Source organism: Triticum dicoccoides, chromosome 5B (assembly GCF_002162155.2).
Source record: "Triticum dicoccoides isolate Atlit2015 ecotype Zavitan chromosome 5B, WEW_v2.0, whole genome shotgun sequence".
Lineage (NCBI taxonomy): Eukaryota > Viridiplantae > Streptophyta > Magnoliopsida > Poales > Poaceae > Triticum > Triticum dicoccoides.
This window is the reverse complement of record NC_041389.1, coordinates 700,389,740-700,412,012: the sequence shown is the minus strand read 5'-3', so window position 1 is coordinate 700,412,012 and position 22,273 is coordinate 700,389,740. Positions and strand designations below refer to the sequence as shown.

General features: G+C 42.2%; 1 protein-coding gene across 1 annotated transcript; it reads left to right on the top strand.

Moving 5' to 3' along the window:
- The first annotated feature begins 6,569 nt into the window (after positions 1-6,569).
- On the top strand, positions 6,570-9,452 carry LOC119306726. The gene is made up of 2 exons (XM_037582870.1): positions 6,570-6,640; positions 7,751-9,452. The coding sequence occupies exon 2, from the start codon at positions 7,770-7,772 to the stop codon at positions 8,967-8,969; it is 1,200 nt and encodes a 399-aa protein (XP_037438767.1). The 5' UTR covers positions 6,570-6,640; positions 7,751-7,769; the 3' UTR covers positions 8,970-9,452.
- Positions 9,453-22,273: the final 12,821 nt, after the last annotated feature.

Here is a 22,273-nt window from a genome sequence, read left to right as displayed (position 1 = left end):
GCCCTTTTAACGTGAATGCAGCTGTCTCTAATGCATAACCCCAAAACGATAATGGTAAATCAATAAGAGACATCATAGATCGCACCATATCCAATAAAGTGCGGTTACGACGTTCGGACACACCATAACGTTGTGGTGTTCCAGGTGGCATGAGCTGTGAAACTATTCCACATTGTTTTAATTGAAGACCAAACTCGTAACTCAAATATTCGTCTCCGCGATCAGATCGCAGAAACTTTATTTTCTTGTTACGATGATTTTTCCACTTCACTCTGAAATTCTTTGAACCTTTCAACTATTTCAGACTTATGTTTCATCAAGTAGATATACCCATATCTGCTCAAATCATCTTGTGAAGGTCAGAAAATAACGATACTTGCCACGAGCATCAACACTCATTGGATCACATACATCGGTATGTATTATTTCCAATAAGTCAGTAGCTTGTTCCATTGTTCCGGAGAACGGAGTTTTAGTCATTATGCCCAAAAGGCACGGTTCGCAACCATCAAATGATTCATAACCAACTGATTCCGAAAATCCATCTTTATGGAGTTTCTTCATGCGCTTTACACCGATATGACCCAAACGGCAGTGCCACAAATAAGTTGCACTATCATTATTAACTTTGCATCTTTTGGCATCAAATGAATATGTGTATCACTACGATCGAGATCCAACAAACTATTTTCATAGGGTGTATGACCATTGAAGGTTTTATTCATGTAAAAAGAACAACAATTATTCTCTAACTTTAAATGAATAACTGTATTGCAATAAACATGATCAAATCATATTCATGCTCAATGCAAATGCCAAATAACATTTATTTAGGTTTAACACTAATCCCGAAAGTATAGGGAGTGTGCGATGATGATCATATCAATCTTGGAACCACTTCCAACACATATCGTCACTTCACCCTCAACTAGTTTTTGTTTTATTCTGTAACTCCTGTTTTGAGTTACTAATATTTAGCAACCGAACAAGTATCAAATACCCAGGGGCTACTATAAACAGTAGTAAAGTATACATCAATAACATGTATATCAAATATACCCTTGTTCACTTTGCCATCCTTCTTATCCACCAAATATTCAGGGCATTTCCGCTTCTAGTGACCATTTCCTTTGCAATATAATCACTCAGTTTCAGGCTTAGGTCCAGCTTTGGGCTTCTTCACGGGAGTGACAACTTGTTTGCCATTCTACTTGAAGTTTTCCTTTCTTTCCCTTTGCCCTTTTCTTGAAACTAGTGGTCTTGTCAATCATCAACACTTGATGCTCTTTCTTGATTTCTACCTTCGTCGATTTCAACATCACGAAGAGCTCGGGAGTTGTTTTCGTCATCCCTTGCATACTATAGTTCATCACGAAGTTCTAGTAACTTAGCGATGGTGACTAGAGAATTCTGTCAATCACTATCTTATCTGGAAGATGAACTCCCACTTGATTCAAGTGATTGAAGTACCCAGACAATCTGAGCACATGCTTACTAGTTGAGCGATTCTCCTCCATCTTTTAGCTATAGAACTTGTTGGAGACTTCATATCTCTCAACTCGGGTATTTGCTTGAAATATTAACTTCAACTCCTGGAACATCTCATATGGTCCATGACATTCAAAACGTCTTTGAAGTCCCGATTCTAAGCCGTAAAGCATGGTGCACAAAACTATCAAGTAGTCATCATATTGAGCTAGCCAAACGTTCATAACGTCTGCATCTGCTCCTGCAATAGGTCTGTCACCTAGCGGTGCATCAAGGGCATAATTCTTCTGCACAGCAATGAGGATAAACCTTAGATCACGGATCCAATCCGCATCATTGCTAATAACATTTTTCAACACAATTTTCTCTAGGAACATATCAAAATAAACATATGAAAGCAACAATGCAAGCTATTGATCTACAACATAATTTGCAAAATACTACCAGGACTAAGTTCATGATAAATTAAAGTTCAATTAATCATATTACTTAAGAACTCCCACTTAGATAGACATCCCTCTAATCCTCTAAGTGATTACGTGATCCATATCAACTACACCATGTCCGATCATCACGTGAGATGGAGTAGTTTCAGTGGTGAACATCACTATGTTGATCATATCTACTATATGATTCACGCTCGACCTTTCGGTCTCCGTGTTCCGAGGCCATATCTGCATATGCTAGGCTCGTCAAGTTTAACCTGAGTATTCCGCGTGTGCAAAACTGGCTTGCACCCGTTGTAGATGGACGTAGAGCTTATCACACCCGATCATCACGTGGTGTCTGGGCACGACGAACTTTGGCAACGGTGCATACTCAGGGAGAACACTTCTTGATAATTAGTGAGAGATCATCTTAGAATGCTACCGTCAATCAAAGCAAGAATAAGATGTATAATAGATAAACATCATATGTAATCAAAAATATGTGACATGATATGGCCATGATCATCTTGCGCCTTTGATTTCCATCTCCAAAGTACTGTCATGATCTCTATCGTCACCGGCACAACACCATGATCTTCATCATCTTGATCTATATCAATGTGTCGTCACATGGTCGTCTCGCCAACTATTGCTCTTGCAACTATTGCTATCGCATAGCGATAAAGTAAAGCAATTATTTGGCACTTGCATCTTATGCAACAAAGAGACAACCATAGAGCTTCTGCCGGTTGCCGATAACTTCAACAAAACATGATCATCTCATACAACAACTTATATCTCATCACGTCTTGACCATATCACATCACAACATGCCCTGCAAAAACAAGTTAACGTCCTCTACTTTGTTGTTGCAAGTTTTACGTGGCTGCTACGGGCTGAGCAAGAACCGTTCTTACCTACGCATCAAAACCACAACGATAGTTTGTCAAGTTGGTGTTGTTTTAACCTTCTCAAGGACCGGGCGTAGCCACACTTGGTTCAACTAAAGTTGGAGAAACTGACACCCGCTAGTCACCTGTGTGCAAAGCACGGCGGTAAAACCAGTCTCGCGTAAGCGTACGTGTAATGTCGGTCCGGGCCGCTTCATCCAACAATACCGCCAACCAAAGTATGACATGCTGGTAAGCAGTATGACTTGTATCGCCCACAACTCACTTGTGTTCTACTCGTGCATATAACATCAACGCATAAAACCTAGGCTCGGATGCCACTGTTGGGGAACGTAGTAATTTCAAAAAAATTCCTACGTACACGCAAGATCATGGTGATGGCATAACAACGAGAGGGGAGAGTGTTGACCACGTACCCTCGTAGACCGTAAGCGGAAGCGTTATGACAACGCGGTTGATGTAGTCGTACGTCTTCACGATCCGACCGATCCAAGTACCGAACGTACGGCACCTCCGAGTTCAGCACACGTTCAGCTCGATGACGATCCCCGGGCTCCGATCCAGCAAAGCTTCGGGGATGAGTTCCATCAGCACGACGGCGTGGTGACGATGATGATGCTCTACCGGCGCAGGGCTTCGCCTAAACTCCGCGATGATATGACCGAGGTGGAATATGGTGGAGGGGGGCACCGCACACGGCTAAGGAACGATCCGTAGATCAACTTGTTGTGTCATGGGGTGCCCCCCTGCCCCCGTATATAAAGGAGCAAGGGGGGAGGCCGGCCGGCCCCTTGGGCGCGCCAAGGGAGGAGGAATCCTCCTCCTAGTAGGAGTAGGACTCCTCCTTTCCTACTCCTACTAGGAGGGGGAAGGAAGGGGGAGAGGGGGAAGGAAAGGGGGGGGGCGCCGCCCCCCTCCTAGTCCAATTCGGACCAGAGGGGGGAGGGGGCGCGCGGCCCATGCTGGCCGCCCCTCTCTCCTTTCCCCTAAGTCCCATAAGGCCCAATACTCTCCCGGGGGGTTCCGATAACCCCCCCCCTCCGGCACTCCAGTTTTCTCCGAAATCACCCGGAACACTTCCGGTGTCCGAATATAGTCGTCCAATATATCAATCTTTATGTCTCGAGCATTTTGAGACTCATCGTCATGTCCGTGATCACATCCGGGACTCCGAACAAACTTCGGTACATCAAAACTTATAAACTCATAATAAAACTGTCATCGTAACGTTAAGCGTGCGGACCCTACGGGTTCGAGAACTATGTAGACATGACCTAGAACCATTCTCGGTCAATAACCAATAGCGGGACCTGGATGCCCATATTGGTTCCTACATATTCTACGAAGATCTTTATCGGTCAAGCCGCATAACAACATACATTGTTCCCTTTGTCATCAATATGTTACTTGCGTGAGATTTGATCGTCGGTATCCAATACCTAGTTCAATCTCGTTACCGGCAAGTCTCTTTACTCGTTCTGTAACACATCATCTTATAACTAACTCATTAGTTACAATTCTTGCAAGGCTTAGGTGATGAGTATTACCGAGAGGGCCCAGAGATACCTCTCCGACAATCGGAGTGACAAAACCTAATCTCGAATTATGCCAACCCAACATGTACCTTCGGAAACACCTGTAGAGCACCTTTATAATCACCCAGTTACGTTGTGACGTTTGGTAGCACACAAAGTGTTCTTCCGGTAAACGGGAGTTGCACAATCTCATAGTTGCAGGAACTTTGTATAAGTCATGAAGAAAGCAATAGCAATATACTAAACGATCAAGTGCTATGCTAATGAAATGGGTCATGTCAATCACATCATTATCCTAATGATGTGATCCCATTAATCAAATGACAACACATGTCTATGGTTAGGAAACATAACCATATTTGATTAATGAGCTAGTCAAGTAGAGGCATACTAGTGACTTTATGTTTGTCTATGTATTCACACATGTATCATGTTTCCGGTTAATACAATTCTAGCATGAATAATAAACATTTATCATGATATGAGGAAATAAATAATAACTTTATTATTGCCTCTAGGGCATATTTCCTTCAGCTATGATTACATTTGTATGTGTATGATATGCTAAAGATTATTGTATAAAGCCTATTCAAATAAAAACAAATATGTAGAAAAAAAAACTAATAAAACTAGTAGTAGCGATGGACAAAAGTTAGCAGTAGCGCCGCCTTACCAGTAGCGTTGCCCTGTAAAAAGCGATGCAGATAATATTAGTAGCGCTCTTCACTGAAGCGCGCTACAGCTATCCATGTATAGCAGTAGCGTGGGATGGCAGGCGCTACTGCTACACGTTAGCTGTAGCGCCTTATCAGTAGCGCATCGCCCCGCGCTACTGATAGGCCTAAAACCCGCGCTGCTGCTAGGCTTTTCCCTAGTAGTGACATCCTGCAAAGTGACCGTCATCTCCCCAACATAGAAGTGATAAGTATGTGTCGTTCAATAGTGCGGTGATCGCACAAGGGTTCATCTTCGACATCGAACGAGACATGAGTGAGATGAAAGGGAGAAGCCCGGTCTTCCGGATATACTCTGTGTATCGCTCGTCATACTCCATCTTGTCATGAACTGAACCGGACCTCACGTGAAGCTGATCCAAAACCCTTCCTTCTTGTGCCATGAACCGTCCATGATGCAATTGATCGTACGATGGATTGATAAGAGAAGCCATCATGCAAATTACAAGTGTATATGGTAAGCCCTGTTGTCATTTGTAAATATCCGCACTAGTGCAAAAACATACATACATGTGCAAAATTTATACACTAATTCTTCTTCCATACACCATATATGTGCATACAATTTTCTACAATACCATACACCATATATTTGCACTAATTCTTCCATACACCATATATGTGCGTACATATCCTAACCAAATTCATAGCACTTTCATAAAAATCCTATATCATACATATTCTAAACCATACATATCCTAAATCACACTAATCCCTACATTATCACACCAAAATCCACTATCCATTTCAAGAAAAGGATGAACTAGGGTTTCACCCAAATCAATCAAATGCAGAGATTTCAACCAATAGAAAGAGGAGAAAGGGAGGAGAATACCTTGAGGATTCGAAGGACAACTGGATCTATCGATTTTTGTCTCCGATCCGCAACATTTGAGTGGGAAGAGGTAGGGGCGATTTGAGGGGCGCCATGGGTGTGGGGAAAGAACAGAGAGAGGAAGGAACGAACAGAGAGCAGAGGGGCTCGGGCGCGATATGGTGAAGGGGTATGGCGCCCCAGGCCGGGGCGTCGTGGTGCAGCCCATGGCGCCCTGGGCCCAAGGCTAGACCTACGTGGCAGTCAGCGCCAACGTGCATGTCGCCTTTGACCGTGGCGTTATGGTATCTAGCATGACTCCCCGGGCGCGGGCATCATGCGGGTGGGGCCCTTTTATGAAATAATTTCAAAAGAGGGCCATTTTGTGCTGAACTTTGGCCAAAGGGCCAGCTTTGTATTTTTTCACTCAAAATCTATGTTTATCGCCTGCGCTCGTCCAACCAACGATACGGGCCGGCTAGGTGAACCTGGCTGGGCTGGTCCTCGTTTGGGGATCGGCCCACAAGCTCCATGGCCCAATTTTCCTGTCGCAAAGATGGCGAATTCACAGTCGCATTGACCGACCAAACCAGTGAGAAGGGACGCGGCGGAAGCTGTGTCGTGTGTGCCCCCCCATGGCCGGAAGCCGCCGCCGCCGCCGCGGAAGAGCGCGGGTGCCGCAGCAGGGTGCCGAACCCTTGCCGCCGGAAGACACCGCTCTCAGCTCCAGGTCTGCACCCTCACCCCAACCCTACCCTCGCTCGTCTCTCCTTTCTCCCTCTTTTATCTTTCACATCTAAGTTAGGGTTTAAACCAGAATCGCGAGGGTCGGCAATCTTGAGTATTTTGGCGAATTGGTAGGAACATTTGACAGTCATATTTAGGGCATTCTTGTGAATTAATAGTGCTAGTTACTGCACCGGCCTCCCCTAAATTTGGATCTCCACCACTGCCTACAAGGTGTGTCAGCTCGGTATTGACAATTTCACATGGAACAAGTTCACTCGGTTCAATTCTTGATAACCTCATTGTCTCTGATGAGCGGCGATTTTCCTTAACTCCAATGTAGATGAGTATTACAGTTTTGGTAACTACTCCGTATTTGTTTGGTGGTGGTCATGCTGCTGCCTTTTAACTGTGTTCACTTGGTTCAGTGATTTTCTGAAACTCCATGTCCAATGTGATTTGATGGATACTTTTATTGTGACTGATTACTGAGAAGGAATAAACTAAAATTTCTTATCAAAGTTGTGCACGTAAACATCGGAGTGTTATTATCCTTTTTTTTTGTTACAGAAATTGGTCACCTGTTATGATTCAGTTTATTGCGCGGTTGGGTTGGATCCAAAGTAGATTTAGTGTATGAATGGTCTCTTGTTCATTTTGTCTTTCTCATGGAATCATGGTCATGGTCACGGTGCTGCAATGAACAATGCTCACTTCTGTTAAACGACCAAGTGAATTGCAGATAATAAATCATCACATAGAAGTTTCTAGAAGAGGGGGGCATACTATTGTGTTTTTTTTGAGAATACTCTACAACACACACCCTCTGTCATGATTTGAAAATATACAATTGCATATAGCATTGGCTGGCTCACTGGAGATATTATGGTTACATTGATGCAGAAAAAAAAACTAGTTGTAGGCAGTTCTGGAGTAGCTTCTTCTGGTTGACGTTTGGCATGTGCCAGTTGACACTCCTGTTTGCCTTATTGTTCAGTTAAAGCGTCCTGCATTTCTTGTAGTGTATTAACTCCTGAAATATTTATTTGATATATTATCTATTATGTTTCAGTTCTTTATTTTGATCCGTTATTCTTGAATTTCTATGTTGCAGAGAAGTTACCACTGTAGAGATGCCGTCTAAGAACACCTGCCCCGCCTCAGCCTCTACCTCCCCACCATTGTCTGGACCTCATGTTTGTGCAGATCTCGTGGACAGCCTGCTTCATGAAATTCTGCTTCACGAAATTATCGCTCTCTTTAACTCATTCCATGACTTCCTTGCTTTCATTGGCACATGCCACTCTTGGCGCACTGCAGTCTCTACCTTTCCATCTGCGCATACATTCAGCTTCCCGCCACTTCACTTCAAACCAGATGGTTCTTATGTTCATCCACATAATGGTGATATCAAGCCCATCCTTTTATCTAATTGCAAATGGCAGCTCAGTGATCCTACCAAGAAAGACTTATCCCTTGTGTGTTCAGTGCCTGAAAATAGTCCAAATACAATGCACTATTTGGGCTGTTCATATGGGTATCTTATCTTCTCCTACAAGGAGCACTGCCTCCTTGTCGATGTGTACACTGGCACCAAGGTGAATCCCCCTAAACTCCCAGCCAGCAACCAACTTGGATACTTTTGTGGCATAGGCATCCTTACGGCTCCATTAATTTCACCCAACTCTCGCCTCCTCCTTTTCTCGAGGGCTTCCATGTTTGAGTGGCAGGTTGGAACAAACTTCTGGTCCGAGCACCCTCTTGATATTGGTCGTGAACGCATCTATCAGATTGTGTCCTTTAAAGATGATATCTTTGTCATAGATGCTTTTCTGAGGCTCCACACTATACACTTGTCACCTCAGTTCAGCATGCGAGAAGTAGTAATTCAATGGGAGTTCCTGCCTATTAACTCGTGGTTGGTGGTCTGTGGTGACATGCTTCTCATGGTTGTTCAAAGCTTAAGCTCCAGCGAATCAGATGTCTTATTCAACTCAACCTTTAAGGTCTATCGCCTCAATTTTTCTATTGAACCGGCAAAGTGGGTGAAGTTAGAGAAGTTGGAAAATCATGCGTTGTTTGTTAGTCTTGATAGGAGGAACCCTACATTCTGCTGCATCAGCCCGGAAAGATGGGGAGGAAAGAGTAACTGCATTTATTTTGCGAGGCTATCTGATGATCCTGATGAGACTTGGACTGCGGTCGAGCTTGGTCAGCCAGTACAAAAAAGAACAGTTCACCCCATGTTCTATGGTCGTGCGTCCCCTCCCGACTGCGGTCTACTAAGTAACCTTTGGGTGTTCCCCAGTTTAATTTATGGTTCTGGCCAGTAATCCAGTCACAGAGTTGTGTCTAGTCTTGTGCAAGACCTGACCTGACGTTTTTCTTGGCTAGCAACTGGTTCGATAACTGTAATGGCTTCCTGACATTGGGACCAATGTTTTGTGTTAGCTGATTCGTATTAATTGGCGTGCTGTCGCTGCTGTTATGCGCAGTTATATTGTGGTGAACATCGGGATTGCATTTGTCATCTGCTTGGGGCACATGGGTTTCAACCATCTGTTGATAAACAAGACAATTCACAAGTGTAACTTGGGGTACTATTGTGGACAAACTCGTTGCGTATTCAGCTTTACCTCCCTTATTATGTATACATTCTGGTGCTTTTGAAACGTCACCTTGGATCATTGATATGTGTTTTTGTTTGCTGGGTTGGATAGTTTATTGGTCTCTTTTGGTGGGTTTCTTGCCCTTTTAGTTGATAATGTGCTGAACCGCTGATGGAGCAGGTGAAAGCTGGTCTGTTTACTGTGGAACTCTGTAAAATGACGTCTTGTTCTTCCCTATTATTGGGGCTTCTGTATTAACCGTTTGCCTCATTTATTGTCTATATACAACTTGTAGCAATGTACTCCCTCCGTCCCATAATATAACATCGTTGCAAGCTTGCAAAACGAAGATCTTATATTATGGGACGGAGGAGTACTTACTATGCAGTGGTATGAAATCATAAAAATATCATAAAAATACATACTGCGATCCAGTTTATTATCTATTTAAGATGGATGCATTTTTTTATTTGTACTTTTGGCATATGTCCATTTCAGCAGCTAGAGTTATCTTTTGACTGAACTTTAAATCAGACTAAGAGGCCGCAAAACAGTTTTGTTCCTCCACTAAAAAATGGAAGCAAAAATGTGGATCACTCATTATGATCTTGACAAGATGTGTAGAATCCAAAGAACAACCTATGTATGTATACTTGTATGCATCATCTACTTATCTTGCACCTTTTTGTGCCGTTGCGTGGTCATAGCATCCTTGATCAGGTCTCACAAATCCTGATGAATCTCAAGCAATTACATTCCAACTCGTAAACACACGATGAATTCAGGGTACCATTCAAGAACTTTTCAGTAACGTAAGCTCTATCAGCATTGAATCAACATGGTAAAAAAAAAAACTAAGCATTAAAAAGAAACCTGACAAGTGTGAGACACCTTTTGTACCGATGCATGGTCACAGTATCCTTGATAAACACATAATGAATTCAGGGTACCATTCAAGTACTTTTCTGTAACATAAGCTCAATCAGCACTGAAGCAACATGGTAAACAAAACTCGGCATTAGGAGGAAGAAACCAGACAAGCGTGAAGATCATCCCATGGCTAGTGCTTTCCTGTCTTGAAACAATGAGCTTATCTATGCAAGTGTCAGCATGCCACTCTTATCTTCCTGGGGATTTACTACACCTTGCAAATGGTTCCCAACTTAATCAGCATGTATGTATTTAAATTAAACAAACAATGTTGGATTTAATAGGTTTAAATGTAAGCGACAACTAGTTCATTTTTTCTGTTCACCAGATTTCCATGACTATCCCAGCATCATACCATCGATTTGTTTCTGTGTGATAGAGAATGACATAGTTAAGCACCACAAATTAAGCATGTAGATGGCGCCGAGATTGGAGGCCATCTCCCTCCAAGTTCATTCGTGTACCCGGCATGATCAAACATGACATCATAGTTTACATCATCTAGACAAACAGACAGACATATGCTAAGCAGTGCAAACTTAAAAAATGATTGAATATGCCAATCACAATTCTAAAAAAAAATGTTATTTCACAACACGTATAAACTTCATAAAGTATAGATATGTTGGAGATGTATCAATGGTAAAGCAAAGTTTGATGGAAAGTACAAGGTTTCACGGCACACCAACTTCAAGAAGAAGACTAACAAGAAGAAATGTGTTTGTCATGTGTGCGGAGATCCTGAGGGCTCCTAGTTGCCCTAACCATTATGATAAGCGTCAACATAGGAAAGGCGACAAGACCGCCAATGTTTTCATTGGTGACATTGACACGAATGATGATGGGTATGATATATTTTCCACTATTCTTTCAGTATGTCATTCTCTTGATTGGTTGATTGACATGGATGTTAATGTGTATGTATGTGGTGATATTTTCATGTTTTCTTCCTATCAGACCTCAGGGACTTCCACCACGCTAATGGGCAACAGTTCAAGTGCTTTTGTTCGTGGTGTTGGCATGGTCGATCCGGGGAAGATCGTGCGGCTGAAGAACGTGCATTATGTCCCCTCCCTCAATAAAAATCTTGTTAGCGGATCTCTTATGTGTAGAGATGGCTACAAGCTTGTCTTTGAATCGAATAAATTTGTAATATCCAAGTATGTAACTTTTGTTAGTAAAGGCTATGAATCAGGAGGCTTGTTTCGTTTATCCTTGTCAGACGTTTCCAATAAAGTTGTTAATCATGTTTGCAACAATAGTGAATCAAATTTCTGGCATTCACGTCGCTGTCATGTTAACTTTGGTTGCATGTCGTGACTAGCCAAGTTGAACTTAGTTCCTAGTTTCAACACTGTTAAGGGATCTAAGTGTCAAGTTTGTGTGCAAGCTAAGCAACCTCGTAAGTCTCATACCACTGCAGAAATAAGAAATCTTGCACCACTAGAGCTCATACATTCAGATCTTTGTGAAATGAATGGTGTTTTGACAAAAGGTGGAAAGAAATATTCCATGACGTTAATTGATGACTCCACTAGATACTGCCATGTGTATCTTCTGAATCTAAGGATGAGGCTTTGAACTTTTTCAAGATCTATAAAGCTGAAGTGGAAAACCAAATTGATCGAAAGATTAAGAGGCTTATGTCCGATCATGGTGGTGAGTATTTCTCAAACGAATTTGATTATTTTTGTGCGGAACATGGTATAATCCATGAGAGGACGCCTCCCTATTCACCTCAGTCAAATGGGGTAGCCGAATGAAAGAACCGTACTCTAACTGATTTGGTTAACACCATGTTAGACACATTGGGTCTCTCCAAGGCATGGTGGGGGAGGCGATATTGACTGCATGTCATGTCCTAAACTGAGTTCCTACGAAGAACAAAGAAATAACTCCATTCGAGGGATGGGAGAAGAAAAGGGTAACACTCTCTTACCTATGAACCTGGGTTGTTTGGTGGAAGTCAATGTGCAATTCCAAAGAAGCGCAAGCTTGGACCAAAACTATGGATTGTGTTTTCTTGGGATATGCTTTTCATAACATTGGATGTAGATTCTTGATTGTAAAATCTGAGGTATTTGACATGCATGTCGGTACAATCATGGAGTCGAATGATGCGAATTTCTTTGAAGATATCTTTCCCATGAAGGATATGGCTAGCTCATCAAATCAGGAGATGCCTAGTCCATCGAGTCAGGAATTAGTTACAATTGAACCTACCATTTCGATAGAACACTTTGAAAATCTCATGGTGGGCAATAATGAAATTCCTACAAGGAGCAAGAGACAAAAGACTGCAATTTCCTTTGGTGATGATTTCCTTGTGTATCTCATGGATGATACTCCTAGGTCAATTTTAGAGGCTTATGCATCTGAAGATGCTGACTACTGGAAGGAAGTAGTCCGTAGTGAGATGGATTCCATCTTGGCCAATGAAACTAGGGAGATCACTGATCATCCTTATGGGTGCAAATCTATAGGATGAAAATGGGTTTTCAAGAAGAAGTTTAGACCTGATGGTACTATTGAGAAGTATAAGAGGCACGGCTCGTGGCCAAGGGTTATACCCAAAAGGAAGGTGAAGGTTTATTTGATACTTACTCACCTGTGGCTCGACTGACCACTATTTGAGTGCTACTTTCACTAGCTACCTCACATGGTCTTATCGTTCATCAAATGGATGTTAAGATTGCTTTCTTAAATGGAGAGTTTGACGAGGAAATTTATATGGAACAATCAGATAGGTTTGTAGTAGATGGTCAGGAAGGAAAAGTGTCAAGTTGCTGAAGTCTTTGTATGGACTTAAGCAAGCACCCAAGTACTGGCATGAGAAGTTTGAAAGAACTTTAACAACTGCAAGCTTTGTTGTAAACAAAGCTGAAAACTGTGTGTAGTATCGCCATGGTGGGGGCGAGGGAGTTATTCTTTGCTTGCATGTTGATGACATATTGATTTTCGGAACAAATCTGAATGTTATTAAGGAGTTCAAGGATTTCATATTTCGTTGTTTTGAGATGAAGGATTTAGAAGTAGCAGATGTTATTCTGAACATCAAGCTATTGAGAGATGATGATGGTGGGATTACATTGCTTCAATTTCACTATGTGGAAAAAATCTTAAGTCGCTTTGGCTATAGTGACTGCAAATCCTCTCCAACACCATACGATGCTAGAGTGCTGCTTCAGAAGAATCGGAGAATTGCTAGAGATCAATTGAAATATTATCAGATTATTGGCTCACTTATATATTTAGCCAGTCCTACAAGATCTGACATCTCTTTTGCTATTAGCAAATTGAGCCGATTTGTTTCAAAACCGGGAGATGATCATTGGAAAGCTCTAGAGAGAGAAATGCGTTATTTGAAAGGCATTGCGAATTATGGATTCCACTACACTGGGTATTGATACGTCTCCAATGTATCTATAATTTTTGATTGTTCCATGCTGTTATATTATCATTCTTGGATGTTTTACAATCATTTTATAGTCATTTTATATCATTTTTTGGTACTAACCTGACATAGTGCCCAGTTCCAGTTGCTGTTTTCTGCATGTTTGGTACAACGTAGGAAATCAATACCAAACGGAGTCCAAACGCAGCGAAACTTTTTGTGGATTTTTTTGGGCCAGAAGACATCCAGTGGGCCAGGAACGCACCTGAGGGGAGCTATGAGGGGAGCATAACCCACCAGGGCGCGCCTGGGCCCCAGGCGTACCCCGGTGGGTTGTGCCCTCCTCGTTGGCCTCCCGCACCACCTCTTTGCTCTATAAATACTCCAATATTCCAGAAACCCTAGGGGAGTCGACGGAAATCAATTCCAGCTGCCGCAGAGGCCAAAAACACCAGATCCAATCTAGACACCATCATAGAGGGGTGCATCATGTCCATTGGTACCTCTCCGATGATGCGTGAGTAGTTCTTTGTAGACCTACGGGTCCGTAGTTAGTAGCTAGATGACTTCTTCTCTCTCTCTCTCTCTCTCTCTCTTGATTATCAATACAATGGTCTCTTGGAGATCCATATTATGTAAGTCTTTTTACGGTGTGTTTGTTGGGATCCGGTGAACTCTGAGTTTATGATCAGCTCTACGTTTTTATCCATGAAAGTTATTTGAGTCTTCTTTGATCTCTTATATCCATGATTGATTATAGCCTCGTATTTATTCTCCGATATTTGGGTTTTGTTTGGCCAACTTGATCTATTTATCTTGCAATGGGAAGAGGTGCCTTGTGATGGGTTCGATCTTACGGTGCTTGATCCCAGTGATAGAAAGGGAAATGACACATATGTATCGTTGCTATTAAGTATAACAAGATGGGGGTCTATTTCTGCATAAATAGATCTTGTCTACATCATGTCATCGTTCTTATTGCATTACTCCACTTTCCATGAACTTAATACACTAGATGTAGGCTGGATAGTGGTTGATGTGTGGAGTAATAGTAGTAGATGCAGGCAGGAGTCGGTCTACTAATGTTGGACGTGATGCCTATATAATGATTATTGCCTAGATATCATCATGATTATTCGACGTTCTATCAATTGCCCAATAGTAATTGTTTTCTCACCGTTTGCTATTTTTCTTGAGAGAAGCCACTAGTGAAACCTACGACCCCCGGGTCTCTTTTCATCATATTTGTCTTTGCGATCTATTTTCCTTTCCTTTTATTTTCAGATCTATTAAACCAAAAATACAAAAATACCTTGCTGCAATTTATTTTATCCGCGATCTATTTATCCTATCTACCACAACTATCTCACGTTATCTTGCCTACTTGAGGCGCCGTACCCGAAAGGGATTGACAACCCATTTAACACGTCGGGTTGCGGGTATTTGTTATTTGTGTGCAGGTGCTGTTTATGTGGTGTTATGAGGTTCTCCTACTGGGTTCGATAACCTTGGTCTCATCACTGAGGGAAATACCTACCATCACTATACTACATCATCCCTTCCTCTTTGGGGAAATACCGACATAGTTCTAGCAAACATCAAAAGGAATTTCTGGCACCGTTGCCGGGGAGGATCTTCAACATCAACCAGGTTCCTAATAACAAATCTCGTCTCCTCGCAATTTACATTATTTGCCATTTGCCTCTCGTTTTCCTCTTCCCCACTTCACAAAAAATTGCCATTTTATTCGCCCTCTTTTTCGTTCGCCGTTTTCTCGTCAGATCTATTCGTGATTCCTATCCTCTCGCCCCAATGGCTAGTTTGAACGTTCCTCCTTTGTTACTAGATTTTGAAGTTTTGTACTTCAAACAAAGACAAGGAGAAAATTTGAAAGATGCTTGGTATAGGCTAATGGAGTCCTATCGTGTTTGCAATTTAAAGGGAGACGCAAAAATTTGTTTGAGATTATATTATGCTCATATTCTTCACTTATATTTGTTTGAGATTATCAAAAGCAACATATAAAAATCGTCCCAAAGTGATAGATATGATTTATTTATTGATTGTCTTCCTTATGAGTTGCGATCGGGGATGAGCGATGGTATTTTCCTACCAATCTATCCCCCTAGGAGCATGCGGGTAATACTTTGCTTCAATAACTAATAGATTTTTGCAATAATTATGTGAGTTCTTTATGACTACCGTTGAGTCCATGGATTATACGGACTGTCAACCCTTCCACCATTGCTAGCCTCTCTTGTGTCGCACAATTTTCGCCGATACCATACACCCACCATATACCTTCCTCAAAAAAGGCACCATACCTACCTATTATGGCATTTCCGTAGCCATTCCAAGATATATTGCCATGCAACTTTCCACCATTCCATTTATTATGACACACTCCATCATTGTCATATTACTTTGCATGATCATGTAGTTGACATCGTATTTGTGGCAAAGCCACCATTCATAATTTTTCATACATGTCGCTCTTGATTCAATGCACATGCCGGTATTCCGCTGGAGGCATTCACATAGAGTCATATTTTGTTCTAAGTATTGAGTTGTAATTCTTGAGTTGTCAGTAAATAAAAGTGTGATGATCTTCATTATTAGAGCATTGTCCCAGTGAGGAAAGGATGATGGAGACTATGATTCCCCCACAAGTTGGGATGAGACTCCGGAAGAAAAAAAAAGAGGCCAAAAAAAGAGAAGGCCCAAAAGGAAAACAAAAAAAAATGAGAGAAAAAGAGAGAAGGGGCAATGCTACTATCCTTTTACCACACTTGTGCTTCAAAGTAGCACCATGATCTTCATGATAGAGAGTCTCCTATGTTGTCACTTTCATATACTAGTGGGAATTTTCATTATAAGAACTTGGCTTGTATATTCCAGTGATGGGCTTCCTCAAAATGCCCTAGGTCTTCGTGAGCAAGCAAGTTGGATGCACACTCACTTAGTTTCTTTTTGAGCATTCATACACTTATAGCTCTAGTGCATCCGTTGCATGGCAATCCCTACTCACTCACATTGATATCTATTGATGGTCATCTCCATAGCCTGTTGATATGCCTAGTTGATGTGAGACTATCTTGTCCCTTTTTGTCTTCTGCACAACCACCATTCTATTCCACCTATAGTGCTATATCCATGTCTCACGCTCATGTATTGCGTGAAAGTTGAAATTTTTTGAGAACATCAAAAGTATGAAACAATTGCATGGCTTGTCATCGGGGTTGTGCATGATTTAAATATTTTGTGTGATGAAGATAGAGCATAGCCAGACTATATCATTTTGTAGAGATAACTTTCTTTGGCCATGTTATTTTGAGAAGACATGATTGCTTTGTTAGTATGCTTGAAGTATTACTGTTTTCATGTCAATATTAAACTTTTGTTTTGAATCTTATGGATATGAATATTCTTGCCACAATAGAGAAGATTACATTGATAAATATGTTAGGTAGCATTCCACATCAAAAATTATGTTTTTATCATTTACTACTCGAGGACGAGTAGGAATTAAGCTTGGGGATGCTTGATACGTCTCCAACGTATCTATAATTCTTTATTGTTCCATGCTATTATATTATCAATCTTGGATGTTTTATATGCATTTATATGCTATTTTATATGATTTTTGGGACTAACCTATTAACCTAGAGCCAAGTGCCACTTTCTGTTTTTTCCTTGTTTTTGAGTTTTACAGAAAAAGGAACACCAAATGGAGTCCAATTGACATGCCAATTTTTGATGATTTTTTATGGACCAAAAGAAGCCCCCGGAGTAAAATATTTGGGCCAGAAGAGTCCCGAGCCATCCACGAGGGTGGAGGGCGTGCCCTACCCCCTAGGCGCGCCCCCTATCTCGTGGATGACTGGGAGAGCCCCCTTGACATGAGACCCACGCCAAAAATTCCTATAAATACAGAAACCCTCGAAAAGAAACCTAGATCGGGATTACTATTGCTCCAAGCCTCTGTAGCCACCAAAAAGCAATCGGGGCCCTGTTTTGGCACCCTGCAGGAGGTGGAATCATCACCGGTGGCCATCTTCATCATCCCGATACTCTCCATGACGAGGAGGGAGTAGTTCACCCTTGGGGCTGAGGGTATGTACCAGTAGATATGTGTTTGATCTCTCTCTCTCTCTCTCTCATGTTCTTGGTTTGGCACGATCTTGATGTATTGCGAGCTTTGCTATTATAGTTGGATCTTATGATGCTTCTCCCCCTCTACTCTCTTGTACTGGATTGAGTTTTCCCTTTGAAGTTATCTTATCGGATTGAGTCTTTAAGGATTTGAGAACACTAGATGTATGTCTTGCGTGGGACCCGTGGTGACAATGGGGTATTTTATTGATTCACTTGATGTATGTTTTGGTGATCTACTTGCGGGTTCCGTGACCTTGGGAATCTATGCATAGGGGTTGGCACACGTTTTCGTCTTGACTCCCCAGTAAAAACTTTGGGGCACTCTTTGAAGTTCTTTGTGTTGGTTGAATAGATGAATATGAGATTGTGTGATGCATATCGTATAATCATACCTGCGGATACTTGAGGTGACATTGGAGTATCTAGGTGACATTAGGGTTTCGGTTGATGTGTGTCTTAAGGTGTTATTTTACTACGAACTCTAGGGATGTTTGTGACACTTATAGGAATATCCCAATGGATTGATCGGAAAGAATAACTTTGAGGTGGTTTCGTACCCTACAATAATCTCTTCGTTTGTTCTCCGCTATTAGTGACTTTGGAGTGACTCTTTGTTGCATGTTGAGGGATTGTTATATGATCCAATTATGTTATTATTGTTGAGAGAACTTGCACTAGTGAAAGTATGAACCCTAGGCCTTGTTTCAAAGCATTGCAATACCGTTTGTGATCACTTTTATCATTAGTTACCTTGCTGTTTTTATATTTTTAGATTATAAAAACCTTTATCTACCATCCATATTGCACTTGTATCACTACAAAAAAAGACACATCCGTGACATTTTGGGCCGAACAATTTTTTTTCCTGTCATACTTATGACACTTCTATGACGATAATTGTGACAAAACTCGGTATCATCATAGATGTGGTGGGCTCCTACTTCTATGACAAAAAATCATGACAGAAAATGGGCTTTTTTTCCTGGGCGGGCCGGAGACGCAGCTGCATGACATTCTTTGGGCCGTCCATTACGGAAAAAACTGTGGTAGAAGCGAGGGCGAGGGAAATATCGGGGTGTTCCCAGTTATGGTGAGTGGTCGGGGCCGAGTGATGCACGGAGGTTTGCGCGTTTCTCTCGTACATGCACGCGCGTGGGTGCGAGGCGTTGGGCTCTAACTGAACCCGAGCGAGACGTTCGCCTACTGAACCCGAGCGATTGCACTGCAAGCTACGCGTTACTGACCCCGAGCGATTGATCGATGGCTGTTAACTGAACCCGATCGAGCGATTCCTGCGCTACTGCTGCTAACTGAAGCCGATTGATGCTGCCTTAGGATGAACAGTGAGCATTGTGGGGGGGTGGATGAACATTTTGCGGTGAGGGGTTGGATGAACAGGACCCCGTGGTAGTAGAGGCCGTTGTCGCTGGATGAAGAGGACCCCGATCGATCGAGCCGGTTGGGGCTGGATGAACAGGACCCCGTGGAGGGAAGGTTGAACAGTAGCCGGTGGAGGGCTGGTTGAACAGTTGCCGGTGGAGGGCTGGATGAATAATAGCCAGTGGAGGGTTGGTTGGACAGGACCCCATGGAAGGGCTGGTTGAACAGCAGCCGGTGGAGTAGCACGCGGTGGAGGCTGGATGAATAGGAGCCTATGGATGAACAGTTACAGGTGGAGGCTGGAGGAGGCCAACGGTGGATGAATAGTAGCCCGTGGAGGCTAGAGGAGGTCGAGGGTGGAGATGAACTATATCCCGTGGAGTCCCTTTTTGTGGTACGCCACACCCCTCCCGTTGAACAAGACACCCGTTTCGACCGTAGTGCTCAAACACAAGTCCGTTTCCTCCGTTTTGCGGTACGCCACTGATGACCCACAAGTATAGGGGATCTATCGTAGTCCTTTCAATATGTAAGAGTGTCGAACCCAACGAGGAGCAGAAGGAAATGATAAGCGGTTTTCAGCAAGGTATTCTCTGCAAGTACTGAAATAAGTGGTAACAGATAGTTTTGTGATAAGATAAATTGTAACAAGCAACAAGTAATAAAAGTAAATAAGGTGCAGCAAGGTGGCCCAATCCTTTTTGTAGCAAAGGACAAGCCTGGAGAAACTCTTATGATAGGAAAAGCGCTTCCGGGGACACATGGGAATATCGTCAAGCTAGTTTTCATCACGCTCATATGATTCACATTCTATACTTTGATAATTTGATATGTGGGTGGACCGGTGCTTGGGTACTGCCCTTACTTGGACAAGGATCCCACTTATGATTAACCTCTATTGCAAGCATCCACAACTACAACAAAAGTATTAAGGTAAACCTAACCATAGCATGAAACATATGGATCCAAATCAGCCCCTTACGAAGTAACGCATAAACTAGGGTTTAAGCTTCTGTCACTCTAGCAACCCATCATCTACTTATTACTTCCCAATGCCTTCCTCTAGGCCCAAATAATGGTGAAGTGTTATGTAGTCTACGTTCACATAACACCACTAGAGGTTAGACAACATACATCTCATCAAAATATCGAACGAATACCAAATTCACATGACTACTAATAGCAAGACTTCTCCCTTGTCCTTAGGAACAAATGTAATTACTCACAAAGCATATTCATGTTCATAATCAGAGGGGTAATAATGTGCATAAAGGATCTGAACATATGATCTTCCACCAAATAAACCAACTAGCATCAACTACAAGGAGTAATCAACACTACTAGCAACCTACTAGCACCAATCCCGGACTTGGAGACAAGAATTGGATACAAGAGATGAACTAGGGTTTGGTGATGAGATGGTGCTGGTGAAGATGTTGATGGAGATTGCCCTCTCCCAATGAGAGGAGCGTTGGTGATGACGATGGTGATGATTTCCCCCTCCCGGAGGGAAGTGTCCCCGACAGAATAGCTCTGCCAGAGCCCTAGGTTGGTTCCGCCAAGGTTCCGCCTAGTGGCGGCGGAGTCTCGTCCCGAAAGGTTGCTGCTTATTTTTTTCTCATCGAAAGACTTCATATAGGAGAAGATGGGCGTCGGAGAGCCACCAGGGGGCCCACGAGGTAGGGGGGCGCTCCCAGGGGGTGGGGGGCGCCCCCACCCTCGTGAGCAGGGTGTGGGCCCCCTGGCCTTCATCTTTGGCGACGATTTTTCTTTATTTATTTCAAGGTATTTCATGGAGTTTCAGGACTTTTGGAGTTGCGTAGAATAGGCCTCCAATATTTGCTCCTTTTCCAGCCCAGAATTCCAGCTGACGGCATTCTCCCTCTTCATGTAAACCTTGTAAAATAAGAGAGAATAGCCATAAGTATCGTGACATAACGTGAAATAACAGCCCATAATGCAATAAATATTGTCATAAAATCATGATGCAAAATGGACGTATCAACTCCCCCAAGCTTAGACCTCGCTTGTCCTCAAGCGAAAAGCCGATAACAACAAATATGTCCTCATGCTTAGAGGTAGAGGCGTCGATAAAAACAAAATATGGACATGAAGGCATCATGATTATTTCATAACAGCAACATAAATAGATTTTGTCATATGATTACTCATGTTCAAGTGATGATCTATTCACAAAGCCAAAGCATGAATCAGAAACCTTATTGGGCACTAACAATTATAATTTCAGTCATTGAAGCAATTGCAATTTATCATAACATCGGAAAGAGTCTATGTCAGAGCTTAAAAGCAAGTCCACATACTCAACTATCATTTAGTCCTTCATAATTGCTAGCACTCACGCGATACTTGTGGTTACGGAGTTTTAATCGGACACCGAGAAAGATAGGGGCTTATAGTTTTTCCCCACAACCTTTTACCTCAAGGGTAATGTCAACAACAATAATTCATGCTCCCCCACATCCAATTAGATATGTATATCATACTCTTTCCAACATGCTGAGCTTGCCAAAGGATAAAATGGAAAAGGAAAGGTGAGGATCACCGTGACTCTTGTAAGGTAGAGGATAATTATAAAAGATAGGCCCTTCGCAGAGGGAAGCAGAGGTTGTCATGCGCGTTTAGGGTTGATGCACAAAATCTTAATGCAAAAGAACGTCACTTTATATTGCCCCTTGCATGTGAACCTTTATTATGCAGTCCGTCGCTTTTATTGCGTCCACAACAAGTTCGTACAAAGCTTATTTCTCTGCACTAATAAGTCATGCATATTTAGAGATCAATTTTTATTGCTTGCACCGATGACAACTTACTTGAAGGATCTTAATCAATCCATAGGTAGATATGGTGGACTCTCATGGCAAAACTGGTTTAAGGGTATTTGGAAGCACAAGTAGTATTTCTACTTGGTGCTAAGAATTTTGCTAGCATGAGGGGGAAAGGCAAGCTCAACATGGTAGAGGATCCATGACAACATATTTTATCTCGGATGTAAGAAAACACAACTCATTACGTTGTCTTCCTTGTCCAACCTCAACTCTTTTAGCATGTCATAATTTAATGAGTGCTCCCAATCATAAAAGATGTCAATGATAATATATCTATATGTGAAACCTCTCTTTCCTTATTACTTTCTATTAATTGCAACGAT

Bases quoted from the DNA above. Each gene is read 5' to 3' on its own strand.
- LOC119306726 (XM_037582870.1), top strand. From the start codon at position 7,770: ATGCCGTCTAAGAACACCTGCCCCGCCTCAGCCTCTACCTCCCCACCA.